Source organism: Triticum aestivum, chromosome 6D, assembly GCF_018294505.1.
Source record: "Triticum aestivum cultivar Chinese Spring chromosome 6D, IWGSC CS RefSeq v2.1, whole genome shotgun sequence".
NCBI lineage: Eukaryota > Viridiplantae > Streptophyta > Magnoliopsida > Poales > Poaceae > Triticum > Triticum aestivum.
The window spans coordinates 300,330,012-300,354,557 of record NC_057811.1 but is presented as its reverse complement, the minus strand read 5'-3'; the positions used below and the strand labels follow the sequence as shown (position 1 = coordinate 300,354,557).

At 43.6% G+C, this 24,546-nt stretch overlaps 4 protein-coding genes across 8 annotated transcripts; 1 reads left to right on the top strand and 3 right to left on the bottom strand.

Annotated features, from left to right (window-relative positions):
• The first annotated feature begins 1,080 nt into the window (after positions 1-1,080).
• Positions 1,081-10,509, top strand: LOC123144767 (mitochondrial proton/calcium exchanger protein). Its single transcript, XM_044564008.1, has 15 exons — positions 1,081-1,280; positions 2,661-3,325; positions 3,433-3,745; positions 4,100-4,246; positions 4,358-4,446; positions 4,522-4,614; positions 5,264-5,390; positions 6,108-6,172; positions 6,254-6,425; positions 7,457-7,675; positions 7,755-7,802; positions 7,914-8,057; positions 9,087-9,169; positions 9,928-10,043; positions 10,121-10,509. Exons 2-15 carry the CDS (start codon positions 2,721-2,723, stop codon positions 10,207-10,209), a joined length of 2,310 nt encoding a protein of 769 aa, XP_044419943.1. The 5' UTR covers positions 1,081-1,280; positions 2,661-2,720; the 3' UTR covers positions 10,210-10,509.
• A 770-nt stretch (positions 10,510-11,279) lies between these two features.
• On the bottom strand, positions 11,280-16,239 carry LOC123144766 (protein FAR1-RELATED SEQUENCE 6). Of its 4 annotated transcripts, none has more exons than XM_044564006.1 (8): positions 16,046-16,207; positions 14,578-14,675; positions 12,654-14,482; positions 12,499-12,534; positions 12,277-12,390; positions 11,965-12,033; positions 11,721-11,867; positions 11,280-11,624 (listed from the first exon to the last, which is right to left on the bottom strand). In XM_044564006.1, exons 2-7 carry the CDS (start codon positions 14,651-14,653, stop codon positions 11,739-11,741), a joined length of 2,253 nt encoding a protein of 750 aa, XP_044419941.1. In that variant the 5' UTR covers positions 14,654-14,675; positions 16,046-16,207; the 3' UTR covers positions 11,280-11,624; positions 11,721-11,738. The 4 variants fall into 4 exon arrangements, with proteins under 4 accessions (XP_044419941.1, XP_044419942.1, XP_044419939.1 ...); XM_044564007.1 differs by lacking the exon at positions 16,046-16,207 and adding an exon at positions 15,031-15,228; XM_044564004.1 differs by having other exon boundaries at positions 12,654-14,675; positions 16,046-16,239.
• Positions 16,240-19,136: 2,897 nt separating this feature from the next.
• LOC123141516 (putative cyclin-F2-1) lies at positions 19,137-20,496 on the bottom strand. The gene has a single exon (XM_044560635.1). The coding sequence runs from the start codon at positions 20,433-20,435 to the stop codon at positions 19,155-19,157; it is 1,281 nt and encodes a 426-aa protein (XP_044416570.1). The 5' UTR covers positions 20,436-20,496; the 3' UTR covers positions 19,137-19,154.
• A 1,286-nt stretch (positions 20,497-21,782) lies between these two features.
• LOC123141515 (uncharacterized) lies at positions 21,783-23,284 on the bottom strand. Of its 2 annotated transcripts, none has more exons than XM_044560634.1 (2): positions 22,530-23,284; positions 21,783-22,386 (listed from the first exon to the last, which is right to left on the bottom strand). In XM_044560634.1, exons 1-2 carry the CDS (start codon positions 22,798-22,800, stop codon positions 22,352-22,354), a joined length of 306 nt encoding a protein of 101 aa, XP_044416569.1. In that variant the 5' UTR covers positions 22,801-23,284; the 3' UTR covers positions 21,783-22,351. The 2 variants fall into 2 exon arrangements, with proteins under 2 accessions (XP_044416569.1, XP_044416568.1); XM_044560633.1 differs by having other exon boundaries at positions 21,783-22,357.
• Positions 23,285-24,546: the final 1,262 nt, after the last annotated feature.

The following is a 24,546-nucleotide window of genomic DNA, read 5'->3' as shown; positions in this document are numbered from 1 at the left end:
ACTCTATACTATCAAGTTAAAATAGGACGCGGCTTTTTTGTTTTCATTGTACATAGGAGTCCACTGTGTTTCCAATTACAGGGGATTAAACCATGGATTTGTTTTCATCGCGGACATGGTTTTAGCGTGCCTCTGCGCCATTTGGTTCAACGGGTCCACTAGTATTCATCACATCCAAAAAACCTATGAGTTTAATCTTTCAATAAGCATATGAAGATTTTTTTAAAATGAACATGAACTAGGGTTCATCATGTGATTAAAAAATAAATAAATGCATATATCAAGATGCAATCATAAAGGTTCAAATGCATCATATCATATTTTTTTCAAAAACAAAAACATGAACTAGAGTTCATCTTAAGCATATTTCCTCAAACAACCTCCACTATACATCATGCATCATATAAAAAACAAATTCCTCCAAAATGCATCATATCAAAATAAATTTCTCCAAAAAAATATGAACTAGGGTTCATCTTCATACTACCATTGCAACTAGTGACTAGAGTTCATATCTAACACTATAGAACATCTAGAATCAACCTAAATCAATCCTAGGGTATACAAAAAATTAAATCTAATTCAAAAAGGGGGAGTGATCAAATAATGCGACGAATCGGAAGCTATTTGACTAAAACTAATTGAAGGGATCGGAGGAGCTTACTTTTCTCGTTTCGGGGCCATCTCGATCCGCAAAAATGGTGAAGAAACGACGAAGATCAGAGGGGGGGAGTGGAGGAGATGAGAGAGGGGGCGAGAGGAAATGCTCTGTTCTTGGGGGTGGGGGAGAAGGGGGTGGGGCGGCCGGCCCAAGGGCTTATACATGTCCATATCCTACCGCCAGGGATCCCGGCGGTAGGTTCAGACAGCCTACCGCCAGGACCAGCGGCGGTAGGGTGGGATGGAGGGGGACGTAGGCCGTTAACGTGGATAAGTTTCCAACCGCCGCAGGTTATGGCGGTAGGCTAGATAATCCTACCGCCGGGCCTTGTGGCGATAGGGAAAAGGGTCAGATTTTAAAATTTGTTTGAACGCGATCAGATCTGGACAAACTATAAAGAAAGGTCAAAACACGAAATTTTGCCGCACGATTGCAACAGCCATATTTCTTTCTTTCTTCGCACGTCTGCCCCCGCCCTCCAGTCCGAGTAAAGTAGCCCTCGCTGCTCCTCTTCTCCTTCCATTCCCCTTCGCCTTTCCCCCTCCCTCCTCCCCTCCCTCCCAAAAACCCTAAACCCTACCTCGACGGGATCGGCCGATCGGCGCCGCGTCCTCGCCGGGTGAGCTCTCCTCCGCCTCTCTCCAGACGCTCCTTTCGTTTTTTCTTCTTCTGTACTTTTTTTTGCCCGGTCGGTCGGTCGACGCATTGGTCGATTTCCTAAGGATTTCGCTTCGCTCGCATCGGTGATTCGGTGGGACGGATCGACAGCCAGTGGTCACGTGCGTTTCTGCGGTTTTTGTTTTCAGGCTAATTTTGTCTGTGGCGAGTGGCGAGTAGTGGATGTTTCGGGGTAGGTGGCAGCCGAAAGGACCGTTTTCGCGGTCCTGATCGAAACTTCAGAAATTATAATTGTTTTGTCCTCGCCCGTTCCTTATAGTATCGTCGTCGATCGTTTGCAAATCGTCCGCCCCTGCTATCTGTCTCTTTTACTTGGGAGGATGGATGAATCGGTACGGACTGAACCTGACGCGATTCACACTTTTCGCGGGGTTTCGATTTTTTACAGTGGAGTGGAATTTGTAACTTATATAATCTCGAACTGCTCCTGACGTCAAACTTGTCGAATTAAATTGTCACTGCCATATGTTGTTTTGCTTTTTTGTGTCGATATCTGGATAGGCAAAATGGTTCAACCGAGGAGATGCTCTGCTATTGATTATAATAATCTATCTGTGATTTTTTTCTTCCCTCTATAACTCTTATTTTGGAAATTAAAAGATGGAGTTATATTCCTTAATGCAAGTGTACAAAGCAGGTTTACTACTGATTAATGATTGCTTCAGATTTTTGTTCTTGAACTGTTACAAGTGCCTGTCGTAGTTAAGACTTAAAGTGAGCAATTTGTAAATCTGAGGTGAAGAACATAGTTGATTCTCATGAAATCTTCTTACCAGCAACAGTGAAATTATTACTCATAGTATTTATGCATTGTTGGATTGTCAGCTCTTAATCTTGTGATCAATTGGGAGATACACAACTGTTGACTTATTTGTTGTGCTGGCTATGGATTGTAAGTTCTGCATCTTGTGATCATTTGGGAAATACACAACCACGGACTTATTTGTTCTGCTGGCTGTTGATTGGACTATTGCTGAGCTTACTTGTACAGTTGGATCAGAGTTGATTCTCTTACAGCTTTTGCATGCTCACTTTGATTCTCCATATTAGTTGCTACTCATATAAGTTTCTAAGTATTACTCACTGTACTTATGTGTTCCACTGTTATGTTAGAGGAAATCCTAGAGATTTATGGTCCTTTCATTATACCAGAAAACTACAGTTAGTGCCCTTTGAAAAGAATTGACTAGTGCGTGTGGTATATTGGTACTGCGATTGTTCAGCATTATTCTCACCGCTGTTTTTTGTTGTTGTAATGTGCTGTTACTATCCCCTTGTCAATCTTCATTTTTCTTATGGTTTCTGAATTTGATCACTTCAGGTTTTACTTAGAACGGCATGATCTTTGCCTTCCCATTGGGAGGGTGAGAAGCAACCAAGTATGGCTTCAAGGGCGATCATTAGGAGAAGGAAGCGTCTTTTTGATAATGTTAACACACATATCCTGTCATCCTCCTTCTCCACCTTCCAGCATGGGGCATTTGGTTTCAAGGCTCAGCCAAGAATAGCGCAGCAATTTCTCGAGCAAAGCTTAGGGGACTCAAAATCTGACAAGGAGAAAGAGCAGTATAGTGTGAATTTGACAAAGGGTGGTCTGCTAGGTCTTGGTAATGGGTTTCCGCAGCGACCAGCTCATGTGATTTCTCTTCATGGTTATGGAATTGGAAGAAGTAACGAATTTGCATTGCCTTTTGGAGCTAGAGGTTTGTTGCAGTCAGTCCGCAGAGCATCAACTGCAACTGCTGGGCAACCTAAGTTGGATATCGAAGAAGAACAGAGTGAGGATCAGAAGCAGAATAAAAAGAAAAAGGAGGCATCCCCAGAAGAATGTGACCAGGCTGTGGAAGGCCTAAGCACAGCAAAAGCTAAAGCCAAAGCCAAGCAGGTGCAAGAATCTCTAAAGGCTAGCCGATCAATCGTACAAAAATTCTGGGCAAGGCTTCTGGGTATTGGCCCTGCTCTCCGAGCTATTGCTTCAATGAGTAGGTCTGTATCTTCTTCCTTGAACTCAAACTTATGACTTTTGATACGAGATATTGTTTTCTGCCCCATTTTTCCGGTGTTCTAAACATATGCAACCTCTCTCTGTGTAGAGCTGACTGGGCTGTAAAGCTGAAGCATGGGAAGGATGAATTTATTTCTACACTGCAGCATTACTGGTTAGGAACAAAGCTACTTTGGGCAGATGTTAGGATTTCATCAAGATTGCTGGTGAAGCTTGCTGGTGGAAAGAGCCTGTCAAGGAGAGAGAGGCAACAACTCACCCGTACAACAGCTGATATCTTCAGGCTGGTACCTGTTGCTGTGTTTATCGTTGTTCCATTCATGGAATTCTTATTGCCGGTGTTTCTCAAGTTGTTTCCAAACATGCTGCCATCCACTTTTCAAGACAAGATGAAAGAACAGGTTTGTGATGCAACAATAATAATTACTAAGTGCACTAGTATGATTATACTGTTTAGCTATTACATTTCTCAGCATGCTATTATGCCACCATGTATGTCACAACTTATGATGCATGGGTTACCTACCCTGTGTTAATCAGACGTGCATGTGCAGTACATCATCATTTTGGTTCCATGGTTTGTTGACCCTGCTGTTCACTATCTCCTGATATGACAGATTTCTGTGTTTTTTTTTTGAATGTCCAGATTTCTGTGTATCAATGTTTGAATTGATCTCGTAGTTACATTTCTATATGAACCACAAACATTGTTAAAAATGGATTGGCTCAAGAATGCAGTTCATGTTCCGATGCAGGAAGCGTTGAAAAGGAAACTGAAAGCAAGGATGGAGTATGCAAAGTTTCTGCAAGATACTGCAAAAGAAATGGCAAAGGAAGTCCAAACATCACGTAGTGGAGAAACTAAACAGACCGCTGAAGATCTGGACGAATTTTTAAACAAGGTATCAGTTATATATAACATCCTTCTGTGAATAGTTTTATAATGTATAGTGTATACTATAAATTCATTTATACGATATTCTCTTGGATAATGTACTTTAAACTGCAATTAGGTTAGGAAAGGTGAACGTGTATCCAATGATGAAATCTTGAACTTCGCGAAGCTGTTTAATGATGAACTGACTTTGGATAACATGAGCAGGTTACATCTTATTTGAATTTTGAACATCCTTGTAATATCACAGTTATACCAGAGCTGATCAATGTTTTTCTGCAGACCACGCTTGGTAAATATGTGCAAATATATGGGTATTCGGCCTTTTGGTACGGACCATTACTTGAGGTTCATGCTTCGCAAAAAACTGCGCGAGTAAGTATTTGGTTTAAAAACGTGAAATATAGTCTGCTATTGGTGAAGTAGAGGGATATGCATGGAAATATTAAACTTATAATTGTATCGCAGAGCGCTAATTAGCTTGCATCTAATCATTATCTACTATTGCGCGTAATAACGAAAGTGCCAATCTTCGAGATAAGCCCTGTTGTGGAGACATGAGATTAATACAATGTTTATAGAGAACTAACCAAGTAACCAAACAATTGTCCAAATTATAATATCAAGTGTGTATTGTAATCTCTGTTAATATATGTAAGACAAATACAGAGTAGTTTGCTCGATGTTGAAGCTTTGTAGACGTAAGGAATCATGTCTTATTTGATTTATGTTCAAGACTGTTTGAATATGTTTTGGGTTTCACCTCTAGTCTACCCCAATTTGTTTGGGACTAAAGGCTTTGTTGTTGTTGTTGTTACTGTTTGAATATGTTTAATATGTGCTGGACTCAAAAAGTACCTGATATTCAAGCATCTATGCTCATTTAATGTATATAACTATATATAACTATTTGTGGAATTGGATTTTCTAGTGATTTTGCGACTATATACTTCAATGCAATTTGGCGTTTATCTTTATAAGTTATCTGCTTGTTGTTTTAGTAATAGTACTCTTATCTATGCAGCATTAAGAATGATGATAAGGTGATTCAAGCTGAGGGGGTGGAGTCTCTTTCTGAAGAGGAGCTCCGGCAAGCCTGCCGTGAACGCGGCCACCTAGGCCTGCTGTCAACGGAAGAAATGCGTCAACAGGTTTGTTTGCCCTACTCAGATGATATGCACATAATTTAGAGTTTCATAGTCTCCAATACTTTATACTCAGTTACTTGGTGTACTTGTTTAGTTTTCTACCTCTGTTGCATGTTCATCCTAGCCATCTATTCATTTCTTCCACATTGTATGTCATTCCACCCCTTTGAGATAAATTTATGACACTGCATCCGATATCCTGCATATACTGTAATAACATATCCATAGTTAACTATTTCTGATATGCCTATACATCTCAAATAGGGTTAACTTCGGTCAACAGATACCATACCTAAGTTCTTATGCCAAGAACTGGAATGATTTGTGATATGAGAGGGAGTTTTCATTTTATGTCCCTGTCATAGAATAGGCCAGTGCATCATCAATTTCCATCGCCTGACCTTTCTTTTGGTCTTCAAAAGATGACTTTGTTTCTTTGTTTGTGCCTCTATGCCCTATTCGGCACCATGGTACTTATCCTAGTCCATCGTGGTTTATTTATCAGTTGTCCCTTCTGTATGAGCTTGTTTCATAGTTTTTGTTCCCAGAGCTATATTAGTTCTGTAGTAACTGTAATGTGAAGTCTGATGCTGTTGTAAGCTACATCCATCATTCTGTCTCCACTTAGAGATAAACACAGTTAAAGTTAGATTGTATTGCTTCTAACAACCATAACTTCTTGTGTTAATGTAATTCATTGCAACTTCATTTTCTGTCCAGCTACGAGACTGGTTGGACCTCTCACTCAACCATGCTATGCCATCGTCCCTTCTCATACTTTCAAGGTAAATTCTTTTGATATATTTCTCAGTGGCTACAAAAGTACTGTTTGGGCGCACTCTTACTCATCTTTCTAATGTTGTCAGAGCTTTTATCGTATCTGGGAGAATGAAACCTGAGGAGGCTGTTGTAGCAACATTGTCTTCTCTACCAGATGAAGTTGTGGATACAGTTGGTACAGTATTGCCATCTGAAGATTCAGTTTCTGAGAGAAGGAAAAAACTGGAATTCCTTGAGATGCAGGAAGAACTTATCAAGGTGATGTATATGTCTTCTCCTTATAGAAGTACTACAAATATTTAAAATGGACTATTTTTACATCATCTGCAAATGCAACCATGATATCGTAGATATGAAGTTCACATTTGTCGTACTTCTGGTAAGCTAATAGTGAGTGGGTCTTCTCCTTATAGAAGTATTACAAATATTAAAAATGGACTATTTTTACATCATCTGCAAATGCAACCATGATATCATAGATATGAAGTTCACATTGGTCGAACTTCTGGTAAGCTAATAGTGAGCGGGGCATGTAGTCACTCTTCTTTTACTAATTTATTGTCTTGGCTCAAAAGTCATATTATGGGCTTCTTTTGTCTGACACCCCATGTAACATACGCTACTATTACATATCCTGTCATGCGATGAAGCTTGATAATCCTTCCTGTTCATGCCCTCATGACCTCATGCATTGGATGGATTGGGAAGCTGTTCATGGTTTATGCTATGAATGATTTTTTTCTTGAACTCTTGGTATGCCTGCATTTGTGAATTAAGGCAATTCTCTCTAGTCTCAACTGTAAAACTATCATCTCATCTCGTCTGAGCCACGTCAATGTTCACAGTGGATGGGAAAAGGTGTATTAGTTTATCATCTTTTGTATGGTTTAGGGCCATCCATAATAAAATTTGTTTCATGGGATCTGTTAGCCCAGTTTTAGACTTTTAGTTCATAAATACCTGGTAAGGTATTGGGATTTATGATCGTCTGGACCCGATTATTTTGTTTTTTCCAACATAATGCTGCGAACATTGTGCTGATATGCTGCTAGTATCAAACTGTTACCCAGTTATTCATTTCCAGCATAATGCTGCTTTACTGCTAACACTTAACTGTTGCCTGTTTATTTTATCTTTAGCATACTGCTGCTAATACTGAACTGTAACCCAATTATTTTATTTCAGCGTATAATGCTGCTTATACCGAACTGTAGACCATTTATTTTATTTTCAGCATTATGCTGCTTACACGAACTGTTGTTAACACTTTTGCATACAAAAATATTCAGGAGGAAGAGAAGAAGAAAGAGAAAGAAGAAAAGGCAAAACAAAAGAAGGAAGAGAAGGCAAAGCTCAAAGAACCAGAGGCTGATGAACAAGATTTAGCTTTAAAGGAAATGACCGAGCCTACTGCTAGGGAAGAAGAAGAACTGAGAGAAGGAAAACAGCGTGACAAGGAACAACTCTGTAATATCAGTCGAGCCTTGGCTGTGCTAGCATCTGCATCGGTATGATCCTAGTCTATCTGTATTTTATATTAGCACATTAACTACTGATGGTAATAGTCCATGATTACTTACATTGCAGTCTGTTAGCAAGGAGCGTCAAGAGTTCCTGAGCCTTGTCAACCAGGAGGTACAGTGTGGACTTGTGAAATGGAACAATTGTCCATACGTCATTCTTCTGTTATGTTGCATATGCATGTACTTTTGAGGTCTAATAGGACTTTATTGTTGTCGAATGCAGATAGGACTGTATAACTCCATGATTGAAAAAGAAGGCACAGATGGTGAAGAAGCTAAGAGGGCATATATGGCTGCTAGAGAGGAGGCAGACGACGCTGATGAGGTCACTGCAGAAGAAAAGGTCTCGTCAGCGCTGATTGAGAAGGTAAGGAATCCTTCTATGCATTGAAAGCCATATCTCATCAGTCACATAACTTGAAGACATAAGTGCCAGATAATAAGAACATCGATGTATTGAGATGAGAATTGACTGTATGGTTGCATCTTAAATAGTTTTCTCAACATAAGAAAGCTAGTTGGTGATATAAACGAAACAAATGGACTTGTTTGTAGTGCCAGATAGCCAAACTCGCTGCTTCGATAGGCAAGTTTCCCTTGCCATTTGAAATCTAAAAAGTAAGTACATATAGATCGATTCATGTATACGACTTTATGATGTGATTTTCAGTTAAGAGCTTGTAGACGGGTGAGTTAATCTGTCCACAAGTGTGTCATTTGTCACATCTGAACTGAACTGAACAGTTAAAAACCTATCCCCCCATTTTCTGATGAGACTTAGTGGTAAACGGTAACTAGTGCCATTGATTTTTTCAAATGCCAGTCGGCAAATACAACATAAGAAATGTTCAGATCTGAGTCAATGTCGCCAAAATCCAATCGTCATATCCTAAATGAGTCAGCTTTGATATAACTTGTAAACTTCATATCTTTCTTTGTGTGTATGGTTGCATTTCTCCCTTCATGTGAATATAGTTCGCCGAAAACTGTATCCTGGATAGTCAGCTTTGGTAGGATTTATAGCTACTTGATTTGCATTCTCACCTCTGCATATTGCTTATTTGGGAATAAACTACCTAGCTGTCATAAACAGGGTTATACTATACCAGCTGGCTATCTGCTAGTCAAATGTCAAACGTACGTATAAGGTGCCAGCACTCACATTTGAAATTCTAGTTTTATCTTTAGTTTATTTATTTATTTTGATTAAATGGTGGCTCCTTATGAATTTGTTTCTTGATTGATTTCTGTATCTACTTTTGTTATTTCCAAATAAAGTCTGTTGTTAGTCGGAGAAGTTTCTCTGGAGGAACTGCCAGTCTATCACTGGTGTTTATGTTACGTTGGATATCTATAATCTGTGTATTAGTTATTGACATATTTTTGCTGTGTTTAGGTTGATGCTATGCTTCAGGGATTGGAAAAGGAGATAGATGATGTAGATGCACAAATCGGAAACCGCTGGCAACTGCTTGATAGGTATGTCACTTGTATGTGAATGAAGCTGATTTTATATTGCATGCTAGTCAACTACTCCTGCTTGATAGGTATGTCATTTGACCATAAGTAGTACTCCCTCCGTTCCAAATTACTCGTCGCAGAAATTGATGTATCTAGAACTAAAATATATCTAGATACATCCATACTTGCGACAAGTAATTTGGAACGGAGGGAGTAGTACATTGTGCTTATGGTCAATATCACTTTGTATTTGAAACTAAACTGGGGCTTGTCGAGTAGGGAGGGTTTATAAATGTACTGCAAGTTCCATGTCCAGACAAGTTTTCAGTGGTAGCCTCACTGTCCAACACCGTTCATTATTCTCTGCTTGTTCATTTATATACTGCCAAGTCTGCCACCCATATAGATACATAAAACATGTACTCCATCTGTCTGATACTTGGACAGGGATTTGCCATTTTCCATGAATTGCTGATACAATTAATACCCATTTATTCTTTATATATCATGATTTGAACAGAAAAGCTGACCAACAGCTGTAGGGCAAAGTAGCATAATTGTGCACCATAATGTATGTGGAGTCAATGAGGTCAGAGAAGAGGTTGAAGTCGACATTATAGCATGAGTAGGGCTGATCCGTATGGCTCAGTATCACTTGTATATCAGAAAACTCATTCTGGATCAAGTTGCTGATGTTTATCATGGACCAAGACGTTGGGTTGCACTTGGAGCATGTTACATCAACATACTGATTCCATTTGCACCTCAATTTGCAGGGATCATGATGGCAAGGTCACTTCTGAGGAGGTAGCGGCGGCTGCGGCTTATCTCAAGGGTACCATTGGGAAGGAAGGTGTCCAAGAGTTCATCAGCAACCTTTCTAAAGACAAAGGTCCTTGCACTCACATGACTTCCCCGTTGTGTTGATGATAGTATTACATTGTTTGCTGACAACTTTTTATGCCACAGAAGGAAAGATCCTTGTGGAAGACATCGTGAAGCTGGCTTCTCAAACTGACGAAAACAATGAAGACCAAGAAGAAGAATCACGGCAGTAGTTGCGAACACGCTTGAAAACTTATTTTCCGTGTTGAGATGGACAACCTATTATTTCAGATCAGGAGTAACCCTTCGAGTATCAGAGCTACGCCATGGGAGTGCCGTGTGTAGATCAAAAGGCAGTACAACCATTTTTTTGTGCCTCTCCGGGCTGACTTGGATGTAACGATGAGTGGCTGTAGAGATGATGGGATGCATATAGGTAGGTTCAGTGCTGTGGATTCGGCTGGTAAATGGCAACTGTGATTTCGACAGGTTGCTACGGAAGTAGAAATACAGATCGGTTGAACTTTGATGCATGCTACGTTCCATCCTTGGTTTGGGTTACGTTCCGTTTGTGCTTTGGGTTACATGCGGTTTGTTCTTTCACAGTCAAAATTTTACTAGTGTTTTTTTTTTGACAACTAAAATTTTACTAGTTTGCTTCAATAACTATCTAGCCTGGCTCATGTGCATTCGAGAAACCCTGGCAAAACTCCCACCACGGTTGTTAGGAAAGAACGAGGAAAATCAGTGACCAAAAGCTAGGTTCAGGTAATCGAAATCATAGAAGCTGCTGGTCTGCGTAGGACTTGGCCAACGGGCCACGCTGGACTAGTGCCCCAGGCTCCACATCAGCCTAGATTCCCTAGACTTAGGAAAAGGCTACTGCTTGCAGGGAGAGACGGGATCTTGCAGAGGAACCAGTCTCCCTGATGAAAAACAGCTAGCCAAGGTGAAAAAGAAGGGAGGTACAGAGAGGATGTGGGACAAGAAAGGTTGAAGGTGGGCCCAACAAAGAAAAACGTATGTGTGCTGCTTCCATCGTGGAATGACCATGGCTGCATTTGCTTTATCTATGTGGAGTATCGAGCAGCTACAAGGTGATGCTACCATTGTACATGCCCTTACACAGAATTAGTACTAACATGACACCCGACATTCTAGGACACTTTTTTCCCCTATAAAGTGGAATGGAGAGAAGGAAAGGAAGGCCTGCATGTTGTTCTACTAACAGATTATATAGACCGCTTGCTTAAGCATTTACAATCTTGTACAACCACCTGATAGTTGACAATTCAAAGCAACATGATGCACCGGGATCATGACAGGATAGAGCTCATTCAGCAAAATCATTTACATGCTCGGTTAAAAAATAAATCATTTACATGCCCTCAACAAGAGCCACTGCCACACTCGGCGCAAGAGATTAGATGTTGCTAATGTTGCTGGAATCGACATCAATCAAAAGATAACTGTCTTCTACACATGTCAGGACTGCAGCAGCATGACCCAAATGAAGATGGCACCTGGCCGCACAAATGCTTGAGGGTCACGCTGCGATCATTGAGGTGCGCTTCTCTTGCTGCCGGCATGCCTACACAAGATTCCTCTTGGCATCAGGACTCCTCTTTCTCTGCATATTTACCAACTCCTGGGATCTCCCAAAACGCGACCATCAGGCCATTACTGTCAACACCTCAACAAATAATGGTGCAAAGAGAAACAGGAGTCCCAATGAGGAAAAAACCTGTTGTGAAGAGTGCCCTTAGCCAGCTGCAGGTCCTGAGGTTCCATTTGACTGATGAGATGTCTCTGTTGGCTTCTGGGCACGGGGTCGCTTCCTTTTACCGTTTGCTAATGTGTCTTGCGCGGCTCCATTTGGCTGCTGAGGTATCTACGTGCATCCATAACATTATATACCACACGTGAATGGTCCGGCCAAAGTGGGAGAAGAATGCATGAACTTGCTGCTAATACACGTAAACACAAACCTGGAACATCTGCTGGTACATCACTGGCATCAAAACACCATTTCCAAATGCCTGCGGGTCAACGCCACTCTGAAATTTCAAATAAGCAAGAGTTAACTTTACAGCGCGTGTTTCCAGAAATGATGCACTCAGGAACCATGCATCATGCAGATGAATATGGGCAAGTGCCAGAGTAGTATGGGCTATGGAGCCTCTAATGTTGGTGTAAAAAAGGCCATCCGAATATGCTGGAAATCTTCTGTTCTGGTGCTATTGGTACTTGTACAATGCGACATTTTAGTCGATAATAAAGTCATCTGTGTTTTGACGTACCGGAACCATGTAAACAATACTTGGGCGCATTGCAGCTTGATTGCCCATGAATTGCTGGACGTTAGCTGGCACACCAATGTAACCAGCAGGAACTACAGCCTTTTCTGCTACTCCCTGCAGTTAAAAGTAAAAACATTAGGCAGTCAATATACCCACTATGCTATATGTTTCAACTGATGAAGTGGTATTGCACCAATAGTCCTGATGCTTATTCCAATCTACCTTCTGGATTTGTGATGCCTGCGCCGATGCAGAAGCCTGCGTTTTGCAAAATAAGAATGGTTTCAGATGGTAGCAGTTCAAGTAAACAATTTCCGTAAACAATCAAAAGCAAGAATGTATATTGCCAAGAGATTAATTACAGGTTGAACCAGTACCTCTGGTCCTTTGGGCCCACCATTCCCATTGTCAGTAACGACATTCACCAAATTTTGACCAGTCACTGTATTTGGTTTTACTTTAGGAATGCGAGACTTGATCCTTGGCTGTGTATCATCATGTGTATTGCTATTTAATAGGAACTTCTCAACCTCTCTCACCAGCCTCAAAGCAAGGCGATACTTATCTGACAGGACTGCAGAGTCAACAAGCTGCAGGCATCTCATCGACAAATAGTCATATCTATCCACACGATTGTCGGGAACAACATCACTTGAAAGTCGTCCCATCACATGTAACTGTCTAAAATCCTTTTTCCACCTATCAAGAACATACTGTGAAGGAACTTCACGAACCTGTTGGAACTTGAGCACGGAGAGACTATGCCTACATAATATGCCGCTAAATTGGAAACCTCCACATATACAAGTTATATCCTTTTCCTCTGTGTTATAAGTAACTGCAAAAATCTTGCTCATAGTCCTTTTACCATCTTCAAGGAAAATACATTCCTTGACATTAAATGTGGAGATGGGCCCATCACCATTCATCAAAGATACATGGCAGTACATAATGGCTTCAATCTCATCTTGGAACTTCTTGAACATGTTATGGGTGTATACATTTGAGAGCTGTTCTTCCATATAGAATTTTGAAACAGGTGGACGTTGCTTATGAAATGTCTCAAAATCTGCTTGGGCTTCTTTCTCGTATTTGCTCTGCAAAATCATCACATACTTACCAAGAAATTGCTTCAAAGAGGTTTTCAAATCAACATACCCTTCAAAGAAAGGAGTGATAGTTTCACTTCTTTGTGTAGCAGACATTCCTGCCCAAAAAGCATCTTTAAGAAAGATAGGAACCCATGAAAATCTGCACTCATAAAGTGATCTTAACCAGTCATGACCCTGAAGCCCATTGTATGTGATCAAAGTACTCCATTCTCCTTCAAACTCATCTACTGTTAAAGAATCATATGCAGCCTTTTGCAATGCCTTGCTGATAGCTTTGTACTCTGATAGCCCACTTAATTGGTCTGCCGCCTTTTTCATTATCTGATGCAAGCATATTCTATGGCGAACTCCAGGAACAACCTCAGCAACTGCACTCTGGATGCCCCTGCATTGGTCAGTGATGATAGCCTTTGGAAGGTTGCCAGACATGCATGCTACCCACGCCTTAAACAGCCACGTATAGGTTTCTGCTGTTTCATCAGAGAGCAGGCCACAACCCAACAAGACAGATTGGCCATGATGGTTCACCCCAAGAAAGGTCACAAGAGGCATATCATGTTTACTAACCACATAGGAAGTGTCAAGGGTGATAGCGTCATTATAATACTCATACATGGCTCTTGACCATGCATCCGCCCAAAAAACATTCCTGACACAGCCTTCATCATCCAAGTCGATAACATTGAAAAAGTTTGCATTTTTGGCCTGCATTCGGGTAAAGAAAAGTCGAAGTGCTTCTGAATCTCCAGGTTGGAGCTTCAAACGGCCCCTCTCAACAAACTTATGGTTCTTGCTCTCTCCAAACAGAAGTTCCTCGAGTGCACCCAACTTATCAACAGGCATCTTGCTTGGCTCTTCAACTGGCATAGCTCCAGGTCCACCCATACGCAGCCGCCTCTTCGCAGGGCCAGAAAGCTGCTTATAAGAGTTCAAGAACCTTGCCATTGCTGGGCTCACAGGATGATTATGATCAAGGTTTGCCAACTCTACATGCAACAATTTGTCTCCCCATAACTTCACACGGATCCTTGCTGGGCAATTGGTGGTTGATGAGGCCCGCTTCCTGAACTTAGGCTCATAACGTGGACGCCCTCCTTTACAGCACATCAGCTCGAGATATAAGCAGGTGCCTTCTTGTGAGAACGAGGACCTCCTAACCGAGACACCAAAACCAACACGACGGGCATACCTACGGTAGAATCGGTTGACCTCCATGTGGTTATTGAACACCATGCCAACTTCTGGAATGCCAATGTCCTGTCCATCAGATTCCTCTAAATATGGATCCTGAATAAGAAAACTACCATCAGAACATGTACAACACAAGTGCTTAGCAGGAGAAACCATATTTTTCTAGCCACATAGGATAGCATATTGGTGCTTATTTGAAAGGATGTGTGCTTGATTATGTACCAAGAGGTTCTTATGCATTTAATTAGTACTTCTTCCGTTCCAAAATCATAGGGAGTACTTATACTAATTAATAGCATAAAATAAACCATTCAAGCACCTAGAAAGCTGAGCTTAAATATTCTAGAGTAGATGAAAGAGTGTTGCTATACATACGATGTTTTCCATCTGATTTTTATAAGATGTGGCAGATCCAACCATCGATGCACGGGGCAAGGTACAGCAGACTCACTGGATTGACCATCATAGCAAGGTCGGACACCAAGTATTGGACGCGCAGTAGTTCCGTAGATGAATTACATACTCCAGGTGCTTAATGATGTGGCTATATTCTCTCTCTTCACGCGGTCATTAATAAGCACCTTGCATGTACATGCCCTTGGGAAACCGTTTCAACCGCAAAATTATCTTCTACAGCATCAAAGTGGCATCGGTAACTACAAATACATTCTAAATTTAGGATTTCGGATAGCATGACACTAGCATTTTGTTTGTCATATCGTAAAATACTCTAGCAATCATCCAAGTACAGTCATCCTAATATTAGTACTCCCTCCATCCCTTTTATAGGTGTTAATTTCTCCTTAGGTGTTAGCTTTGCCTCAGATTTGTCCGGAATTGTTAGGCACGATTTGCCTTATGAGGACCTCTTCCAAATTTGCCCCACTGAAACGCTTCATGGACGCTAGGGATTAATGTCCCTTTTTATGCCAGATGACCTAGCTTTATTTATTCGGTCCACCTAATTGATGGAATTGCAGAACAGTTGACGTGATAATTATTGCCGATAAAAAGGGACTGGGAGAGTAGCTCTGAAGCAAAATTCCAGCTTACTGGAAGAGGGAAATGGTTTCCCAAAATGGAACTCCCAGCCCTCAAGAATGAACAGAATTATGGGTGGAACATATCGCCCTCTCAAGAAAACCAAAATGCCACGCTGATTCACAAAAATAAAGTCTAATACGAGTCACTGTCAACAGAAAACAAATGATGCTATGAGCTCCAAACTCGATATCCAACTTCTTTCCAGGCGTCTGAACCACCGCAAACTCGGCATCCATACTCATGTAAAAACCCTAAAACCCCATGAAATCTTAAGCTTTTTAACCAGGAGACACCTAAACCCTCAGAAATCACGTAAAAATCCTGGACCCTCTCTCCCGCACTTGCGCACATCAAATGCTCAGGATCGCAGGCCGCTAAAAGATATAGAAGAACAGGAAGAGATGGGGTCGATCGGGGAGTACCAGTGCGTTGAGGTCGCGGCGCCGGGGGCGGCGGGGGGGATTCTTGGGCGGGGGGGCCGCCCCCTCCGTCTCCATAGTCCGAGAGCCCACCGCCGGCGAGGTCGGCTAGGGTTTGGGAGCGGGTGGGGAAGATGACGGGTGTAAATTTTGGTGACAAATGAATTAGACACGCACCTGAAGAAAGGGCCCCGGTGGGCATTGGGTTATGCCTCCGGTTCGGTCGGTTCGGTTTCTCTTTTATTAACCAGCCGAATTAACAACCGGTTCGGGACAAGGCCGGAGCGACGGCGACCGGAAGAGAAGCCAATCCCCGTATCTTTGACTTCGAGTGAGAAAAACCACAAGGGATATGAAGTTTCTAATTCCGAGCTCACATGGGTGAACACCAAACAGTAATTTTTTTAAAAATAGTGAAGAATATAAAAATTCTTAATTTTTTGTGATAAACACCGAGGAATGTTTCATCTGCGTGCAAAATTTTATGATGGAATGAATATTCACTGAGGTTGGACAAAAAAACCGATGCTCTAAAAAGACTGTTTTTAGAAGCATTTTGGAGTATCGATTTTGTATTTTTTGTTGACTCCATGAATGTTATTTTATCACAAAAATTTGCATTAACATGAAACACTCATCAATGTTTCTTGTAACTTTTTTTTGAATATTCTGGTTTTCTTTTTAAATTTAATGTTCAATGGTGTCGTGGAAAATGCGCACCGAGAGCGGTCGTCTTTGTGGGATCGTCGCCGGTTCAATGTATACTCATTGAGAACCCGCCCACCGGTAGATGAACAAGCGCGCTGGTAATCGAGGAGGCGTGAATACATTCATACCTCATTTCACATTCTCGTCTGTCGCTGTGGGAAGAAGAAGAGGACAAAGTTGAATAGACAACAATGACCGGCCACTAGCTGGGGGGCGGGGTTAGTGATTAAGGAATATCACTAACATGCCAAATCTGACATATGTGTATGACGACATGCTGACCATGCAACAGTGGAAGAGGACCTCGTCATTGACCGACCAATTGCTCTCATGTCTATGATAAAAGTGTCAGCTGACCAACTGAGGCTCATCACTAACACGCCTTTGTTGGTTCGTCGGTGATGAACCTCATTAGTGACACCTCTCTAGTTGTAGGTCAGTGATGAGGGGTCGATGCTATTTGGATCTGTAGTAGTGATCTTATGATCAAGGTGGTTCTCAACATCTTGAGCGAGTATCCATAAGAGTAGTACTAGAAGACATGTGTCTCTATTTTCTTAGATATAGTGCAAAAACTATTTTGCTACAAGTGATGATTGTATGGGATTTTGTTATATATTCCTATATTCCGGTTGAAAACTTATCTGTGTTTTTACTTTTCTTTGGTAGGATTATCGAAAAGGAAGCACCTTACGAGGAATCTTTCTTTTTCCGTATTCGTGTTTCCACCTTGATGTTCCACACTCATGACAATGAGTATTGTTGTCATGGTCTCTCCAATACAAAGCACATCAGTACTTGCATACATGAATTGTCTCATAACCAAGCCTTAAATCGTTGTACCACCATTCCTAATTCCCTTTTTACAAGGGAAACCAAAAGATCCATATTCCAGGCAAGTTTTAGCTACTAACAAAGGACACGCCACAAAATAAGTTAGCTACAAAAACAATTTTTTTTATATTCAAAGAGTGACCCATTTAGCATTTTTCGCGACATAGTAGACTGTCATCGAATATGCCCGTGCTTGTGACCCTCAATTGCGTCACCTAAAATTGATCAAATACCAAAGATGCCGAGGGGCTGCCCTGGGTAGGCACCAGTTTGTGACAGTCACTGTCACAAAAATGATCTTACGTGACGCTTCTTTCCTCACCACGTGGATTTTTCATGACTAACAATCGTGCATTTTGTTGTGTGAAGATAGACCTTTCTCACTTCGTCGTACCCATTTACGAGGCTTTCGGCCTGCCATGTTTCTTCATACCGAAAAACCTGCAAGGCTCATGATGGGAGAAAGTTGCTCATTGAGTCATCTTGGACAGTGTTGGGTCGCAGGAGGAGATCCGACCCCATTGGGCGCCAAATGTCAACGAATAATGGTCCGCCAATCTTACGACCTGAAGTTTGTTGTGGAAGAATGTAGAGAGAAGGATGGTGTCCGAAGTGATCTTGTTGGACGACGATGAAGGTGACATGGTGGTTTAACCTACGTCTTTATTAATCAACAAACATGACTAAAATGGTGTTTTCTATCTAGCGAACTAAGGTACAAGAAAGAGCTTCCATTTTTCCTTTTAGCGGATGTAGTACCCTTATAGTTAGTCGCAAGTCCAGTCATTTTGTATCGATCTTCAAGTGATACGATACAATCATAGTCATCCAGTCATGGGGTACAAATCTTTCGCGGCCGTAGAACTCCTGAAGTAGTAATCTCGCCCTTATCTCTTACGAATGCCTATTCGGCCGCATCGGGCATGGCAGCTCTTAGGCACTAAGGCCGATGAACAAGCTCAGATGCGTTTGTACCATACCTCTCTCGGAGTGGGTATCCCTACTCACCGCCACATAGTTTTTTGAAACCGCGGTAATCTAAAACCTCAGTATTCTACTATTCCAATGTGTGGGCAATTCATATGTATAAGTTTGTAAAAACAACAGTTTTTCTTGGCTTGGTTAAGATTAAGACATTTTAAAAAAATACTAAGAAATACTGTATAGAGATACTACGGACATTCATGGATTCTATTGACTCAAAATAAGCATCAAATAAATACAAATACAATGAACACACACTCAGTCTCTGCATAATTATGATGTAAACAACCAACAAAGCATAAACATAAAAAACACAAGCGAAGTCATATAAGACCAAAGCTATGCCTTCGCGAAAAAAAAGAAAAACCAGGGATCAAAACAACGATCGAACTACAACAACGAGCATATCTGCATCAACCATCTTTTGACCACCTCAACGAGAATGGGGTTCTTCAACAACAACATCTTCGGCAAGGGAACACGGCCAAATACCACATACATATCTGTGTATATGTTGACACCGATGTAACTTTCCCGAACTAAAGAACTGAGCTGGCAATGACAGCCTAAATCTTCCATTTCATTCTTACAAGAACTCTGGCAAGACCACGAAGCGAGGATCGGGATTCATCATGTACAAGGACTGAATGCCAAGGATGAGGTCCGTGGGCTTGTACCCTGTCAGCTCCGTGAATTCTCTGTTCCACTTCTGCACCTGGCTGGCCGTTGGATTCAAGATCAGCCTGGCGAGAAAGACCGCCGACGCCGCCACGGCGGACGGCAGGAGCTGCAGGCATCTGTAGTCGACCAGCGATGTTTCGGCGAGCTGATGCGCCAACTTCTGAACCTCCAGGTCGCTCTCTCCTTTGCTGTACCTGGTGAAGTGGTCCACGAAGGTGTAGGCCGTTGGTCCGCTGAGCTCGTACCGGAGTGCCGCAAACATGTTGCACTCCATGTCGGTCACCTCCTTGCTCGTGGCGAACCCACAGTCGTCGGCAATTTTCGCGGCGTTCACCTTGAATCTGGTGCCCCGCTCCTCGTATTTGGCGGCGGTGAAGACGGCCGTGGCGCCCAGGAGACGGAGCTCATACTCCATGTCCATGCGAGCCGTAGACAAGGTTCGCGCCGACAGGACGCGGTCGACGTAGGAGACGGCACGGTGAAGCGTGCCAGGGGCCAGGTCGTAGTGCCGGGTGAAGTCGTCCATCCAGAAGATGAGGGTGGCACGCATCGATGGGCTCATCCGACCCCCCTGCACCGTCTTCAGGTAGTCCGGCAAAGGCCGCTCCTCGACGTTCTTCTCCATCTCCCGGAGGTTGAAGTCGATGTCAATGTCGTAGTCGGAGAGCCGCGGGCGCGTGGCCGAGTTCTTGCAGTCCGGGACGACGCGGTCCGGGAGCAGGGACGGTGCGGGCACCTCGAAGGATGGGTGAAAAAGATGGGCGTCGAGTGCGGCGGCGTACAGCTCGCACGTCGCCGGGAGCTCCACGGAACATTCGATTGCGGCGGCGTGATCGACGGGCGTGGGAGCGAATCCGAAGCCGGACAGATGCGGGCGTGCCGCCGTGTTCTTGGAGTCCGGGACGACGCGGTCCGGAAGCAGGGACGGCAAGGGCACCAAGAACGGCGGGTGAAAAAGATGGGCATCGAGTGCGGCGGCATACAGCGTCGCCGGGAGTTCCTCGGAATCTTCGAGTGCGCCGGCGCGGTCGAGGTGGGTGGGAGCGAGGTGGACAGTCGGAAGAGGAGGGAGTGTGCCGATCGCCCGGAGGTAGGCGTCGTCGAACTCCATGCGGTGGCCGGCGGCGCATGAGAAGGCGCCGGGCAGAGAAAGTAGGTCGGCGGTGAAGGGATCCATGACAGCCATCGCTTGATCGAGAGGGAGAAAGGGGTCTGGAGTCTCGAGCTCTTGGACTGGAGGGTGGTGCTACGTGATTGCAAATGCAAAGGAGGCAAGGAGGGAGTCCTGCCATTTATACATGACGGCGACTCGTTCGATGGGTTTCTTGAGAGTTGGGAAACCACATCGCTACCGGTCTCGTCTCGTATTGGCGATGATTCGGATTGCAGGTTCGCGACTAACCATGGAAGACACACGCTACTGCTTCCACGCGTAAATAAATTGTTGCCGTCATTGTTTTGGATCGAGTTCGTACGCTGCGCGGAAGACACGCGCGACTGGCAGTGCGGCAATTGTTTTTTCGAACACCATAGTATAACAAGAGTCAATTACATCGGTGGTGCTTGAACTTGGCGTAAACGGTCACTTTGGTGCTAGAACTTGTGGCATACATTGAACTGGTGCAACAACTTGGTTCAGGTGTGCAAATACAGTGCTAACCGCACTTGGATACGAAATCAACGCTGACTTGGCCGCCAGCGTGGCGTGGGGCCCTTTGTCAGAGACTAGAAGTGCGTGGCCTGTTTTTTTCTTTTTGCAGAAAAACCTCGACATTTTTTATTTCTCACAAAAAAGACCCTGTCCACGTGGTAGATGGTATTTTATTTTGTTTGTTGTATGACAGGTGAGTCCCGACGAGAAAATTAAAAGGGAAAATGTTTTTTTGGCAGGAATTAAAAGGGAATATGATAGACTCCTACACTCCAACACGTGACCTTTTTTTTGAGAATTCAACACGACGACCTACTGTTAGGGCGCTCGTGCTCATAGCCACTGCATCAATTACATTCGGATGTCTAACAAGGATAACAACGGTTAATGTAGTATAAGGAAGATACATGTGGGGCTTAAATTGGCTGCAGATAGTGCAGCCCATTTGCACGCGCTAATTCTTTTTGAAATATTTGTGAAATGTAAGTAATTAAAATAATGTTCAAATATTTATTTTTTGTAAATGTTAGACATACAAACAATGATTAGTAGATAAAAATATTTAAACATACACACATCTATTATATAAAATTGTTTATTAAATATGGACATTTAAAATGTTTATTTAATAGAAAAATATACATGTGCTGCTTATATTTAATATTCAAATTGATGAATACAAAAATTTATCTGAAGTTGTGAAGACTGAATGGTGTAGCAGCCAGACTGTGACATGGGCAAGGGTCGCATGTTCGAGACGTGGAGGCCTTCGTTTTTTCTTGTTAATAATTCTCAGTGTGTACACACGGGGCCCACTGGCTATAGAGTCGAAAAAATGAAATGCCATCTTCCAACGTCGACAGGGCCTTTTTGAGGGAAAATAATAATTCAAGGGGGTTTACACAAAAAAATTGGCCACACGCCCTCCTGTCTGCCTTCGGGTCACTGACGGCGGGACCCATGCCATGTTGGCGTGCCTAATCAGCGGCCCGGGCGTACACAGCCAAGGTTTGTACCGTATTTGCACGCCGAGCCAACTTGTTACACCAGTTCGATGTATGCCACAAGTTCTAGCACCAAAGTGACCGTTTGCACCAAGTTCAAGCACCATCGGTGTAATTGACTCGTATAACAACTACAGGTACATCAATTTGGATCTAACATCCAAAAAAATACAAAATAACTCATATGACTAAGAATTACAATGAAATCTCTAGAAAACACCTTTTTCATGGCGTTAATCTATGCTCGGAGAAAAACTCCAAAGACTTTGGTAAAGAAGCTGCAATTGGCCTGTAGCAACGATGTTGTCATTCCTTCACCCGCATGAACATTACTAATAATGGGTTTTGAAAGTGTCTTGAGTCACCCATCCAAAAAGATGGGAAGCCTTGATCGATGAACGTACTTGGGCCAGGGATGATCCTCTAGAAGTGCAGGCCGTCGAATCACTATATCTGCACCATGATGTCGATGAAAGATTCACCTTCATAAAGAATCAGAGCAAAAAAAAAGGTTGATACAACAACATAACCTCATCAGATCTAAATAATTGGATCCGCGAGGACAGAAAGGCCACTGCTACAAATCAGCCGACTTATTTTTTGAAAAATCAGTCAGGTCCTGTACCGTCGGATCCGTCGCTGGCGAACCATTCGATCGGCCAATACAACAAGCTGAACCGCAGCAGCCGCACCCTCCTCATCCGCGGATTGACCGTTGCACTGCAGCTCCGCCGCCGGCGCGCACCACCATGCCCGCTGCACTGCAGCTCCGCCCCGCACACCGGCGTGCAGCACCATGCCCGCTGCAGTGCAGCTCCGGCCCGCCCACCGGCGTGTTGCACTGCAGCTCCGCCGCCGGCGCACATCACCATGCCCGCTACACTGCAGCTCTGCATTGGCCACCAGCGTGTTGCACTGCAGCTCCATCGCCTGCCGAGATCTGCGAGGACGCGACACCACACGCTGCATGGAAGCACCCCTCGCCGCTGACAAGATTCACGGGTTGCAGCGCTCCTCCTCCGCAACACCGACGACGTTGCATCGACGTGCTCGGCAACACCATCCGCAGCCAACAACCTATGATGCCGACGATGCGGCCGCTCTCGTCATTGCAGCGCCGGCCACGGCTGCGGCGCCAGCGAGCTGTGCGGCTGCAATGGAGAGGACAACAGCCACCGCCACACACTGCATTGCAACAGCCCGCCGGTTACACCAGCTGCTACCCCGGTTGCAGCGCCTCCGGCGAGATTCCGCGGTTGCAGCATCGGTGAGGGCTGCCGCGAGCGGCGCACCCATGGCCAGCAGCACCGACGAGATTCAAGACATGGGGATGAGTGGTTTGTGGTCAACGCGTAGTGTGAGGGGAGAAAAGGATGTGTGGTCGAGAGCCTCCTCTGTTTGGATAAGAAAAGGAAGACGGGGAGGAAGCGGGCCCCGACCGAGACAGAATCAGCAACACGATTCAGCCGCGATCCGACGGTTCTCGAGGAGGTTTGCACGCGAGAGAAATAAGTCGGATGAAAATGAACGTTTTCCGGACAGAAAACCCTCTAATCTCATGGCACCGTCAAAAGAACGAGAGGAAATTTATTCTCACAAATTATAATGATCACTAGATGGTGACGAATGACATAGAGGTCTTGAAGATTCGAGGTCCCCCCACCTCTTAGCGCCAAGATGACAACCGAAGACGAGGGGACCTAAATTTCTCAGATGATGACGACTGCGGCACGAGAAACCCTAACAATGAAAAAGGTTCCAGTGCAACAATTGTTGTGACGTATGCATGACTGGGGTCTCCGGCTCAAACAAAGTGTGTTTGATCGTTGTTGCTGATTGGGAAACGATTCGTGCCGGCCCACCGGCTAACGAGTTGTGCCGGTCGCACGCACGCTGTCAGATCGCACAGGGATTTGTGTGCCACGTCTTCCCCGTAGGACCACTTTTTTCTACTCCCTTATCTTTTCGTGGGTGAAACGCCGTCGTCCACTCATTTGCTGGACAGAATCACTATTTTGTCTTTTTTCTTAAAGTTTAAAACAATTTGACCTCATTTCTAAAAGAATTATCTGACCTTTTTGGGTGACGCCAACATCCATGACATTTTAGTTGTATGGTTCATGGCGTTTACCCAAGGGCCAAAACGCCATGGTTCATGGCGTTTCGTCATTTGTCAAAACGCCAAGTCCCATGGAGAAAACGCGAGGGAGGAAACACCAAGGACCATGGTGTTTTTCATGCAACAAAAAATGCCATGGATGTTGGCTTCACCAAAAAAGGGTAGATGAGATTTTTCTAGAAAGTGGGTGAAGCAGTGCTAAAATTTAACAGAAAGGTAAAAACAGTTATTTCGTCCTCATTTGCTTGCCAAGCCCAACTGCTGACAACGGGGTGCTGCAACCCGAGGGTGTGGCGGTGCTGGAACTAGCCGGCGTGATGCAACAACCTAGGCCGCTTTTTGCTGGAACTGACCATCGGTGATGCTGCGTCCAGTGGCCACCAAGTGCTGAAATCTACAGCGATGCTGGAACAGACGATGGTTTTTGCTACAACCGGCCATGGAGTTTGATCGAACCAGCAGTGTTCTCTCCCGGGGATGGCTGTGCGAGAGGTGCTGGATCCGACGAGGTTTATTTTGCAGG

Excerpts from the sequence above, each read along its gene's own strand:
- LOC123144767 (XM_044564008.1), top strand. The coding sequence starts at position 2,721 with ATGGCTTCAAGGGCGATCATTAGGAGAAGGAAGCGTCTTTTTGATAAT. Across the intron at positions 4,247-4,357 it reads TGGACGAATTTTTAAACAAG|GTTAGGAAAGGTGAACGTGT; the intron begins GTATCAGTTATA and ends AACTGCAATTAG. Across the intron at positions 4,615-5,263 it reads CTTCGCAAAAAACTGCGCGA|CATTAAGAATGATGATAAGG; the intron begins GTAAGTATTTGG and ends TTATCTATGCAG.
- LOC123144766 (XM_044564004.1), bottom strand. The coding sequence starts at position 16,120 with ATGGAGACGGAGGGGGCGGCCCCCCCGCCCAAGAATCCCCCCCGCCGC. Across the intron at positions 14,676-16,045 it reads GCCGCGACCTCAACGCACTG|GATCCATATTTAGAGGAATC; the intron begins GTACTCCCCGAT and ends TTTCTTATTCAG. Across the intron at positions 12,034-12,276 it reads GTATTGTTTACATGGTTCCG|AGTGGCGTTGACCCGCAGGC; the intron begins GTACGTCAAAAC and ends TTGAAATTTCAG.
- LOC123141516 (XM_044560635.1), bottom strand. The coding sequence starts at position 20,435 with ATGGCTGTCATGGATCCCTTCACCGCCGACCTACTTTCTCTGCCCGGC.
- LOC123141515 (XM_044560633.1), bottom strand. The coding sequence starts at position 22,873 with ATGCAGCGTGTGGTGTCGCGTCCTCGCAGATCTCGGCAGGCGATGGAG. Across the intron at positions 22,358-22,529 it reads CGCCAGCGACGGATCCGACG|ATATAGTGATTCGACGGCCT; the intron begins GTACAGGACCTG and ends ATCATGGTGCAG.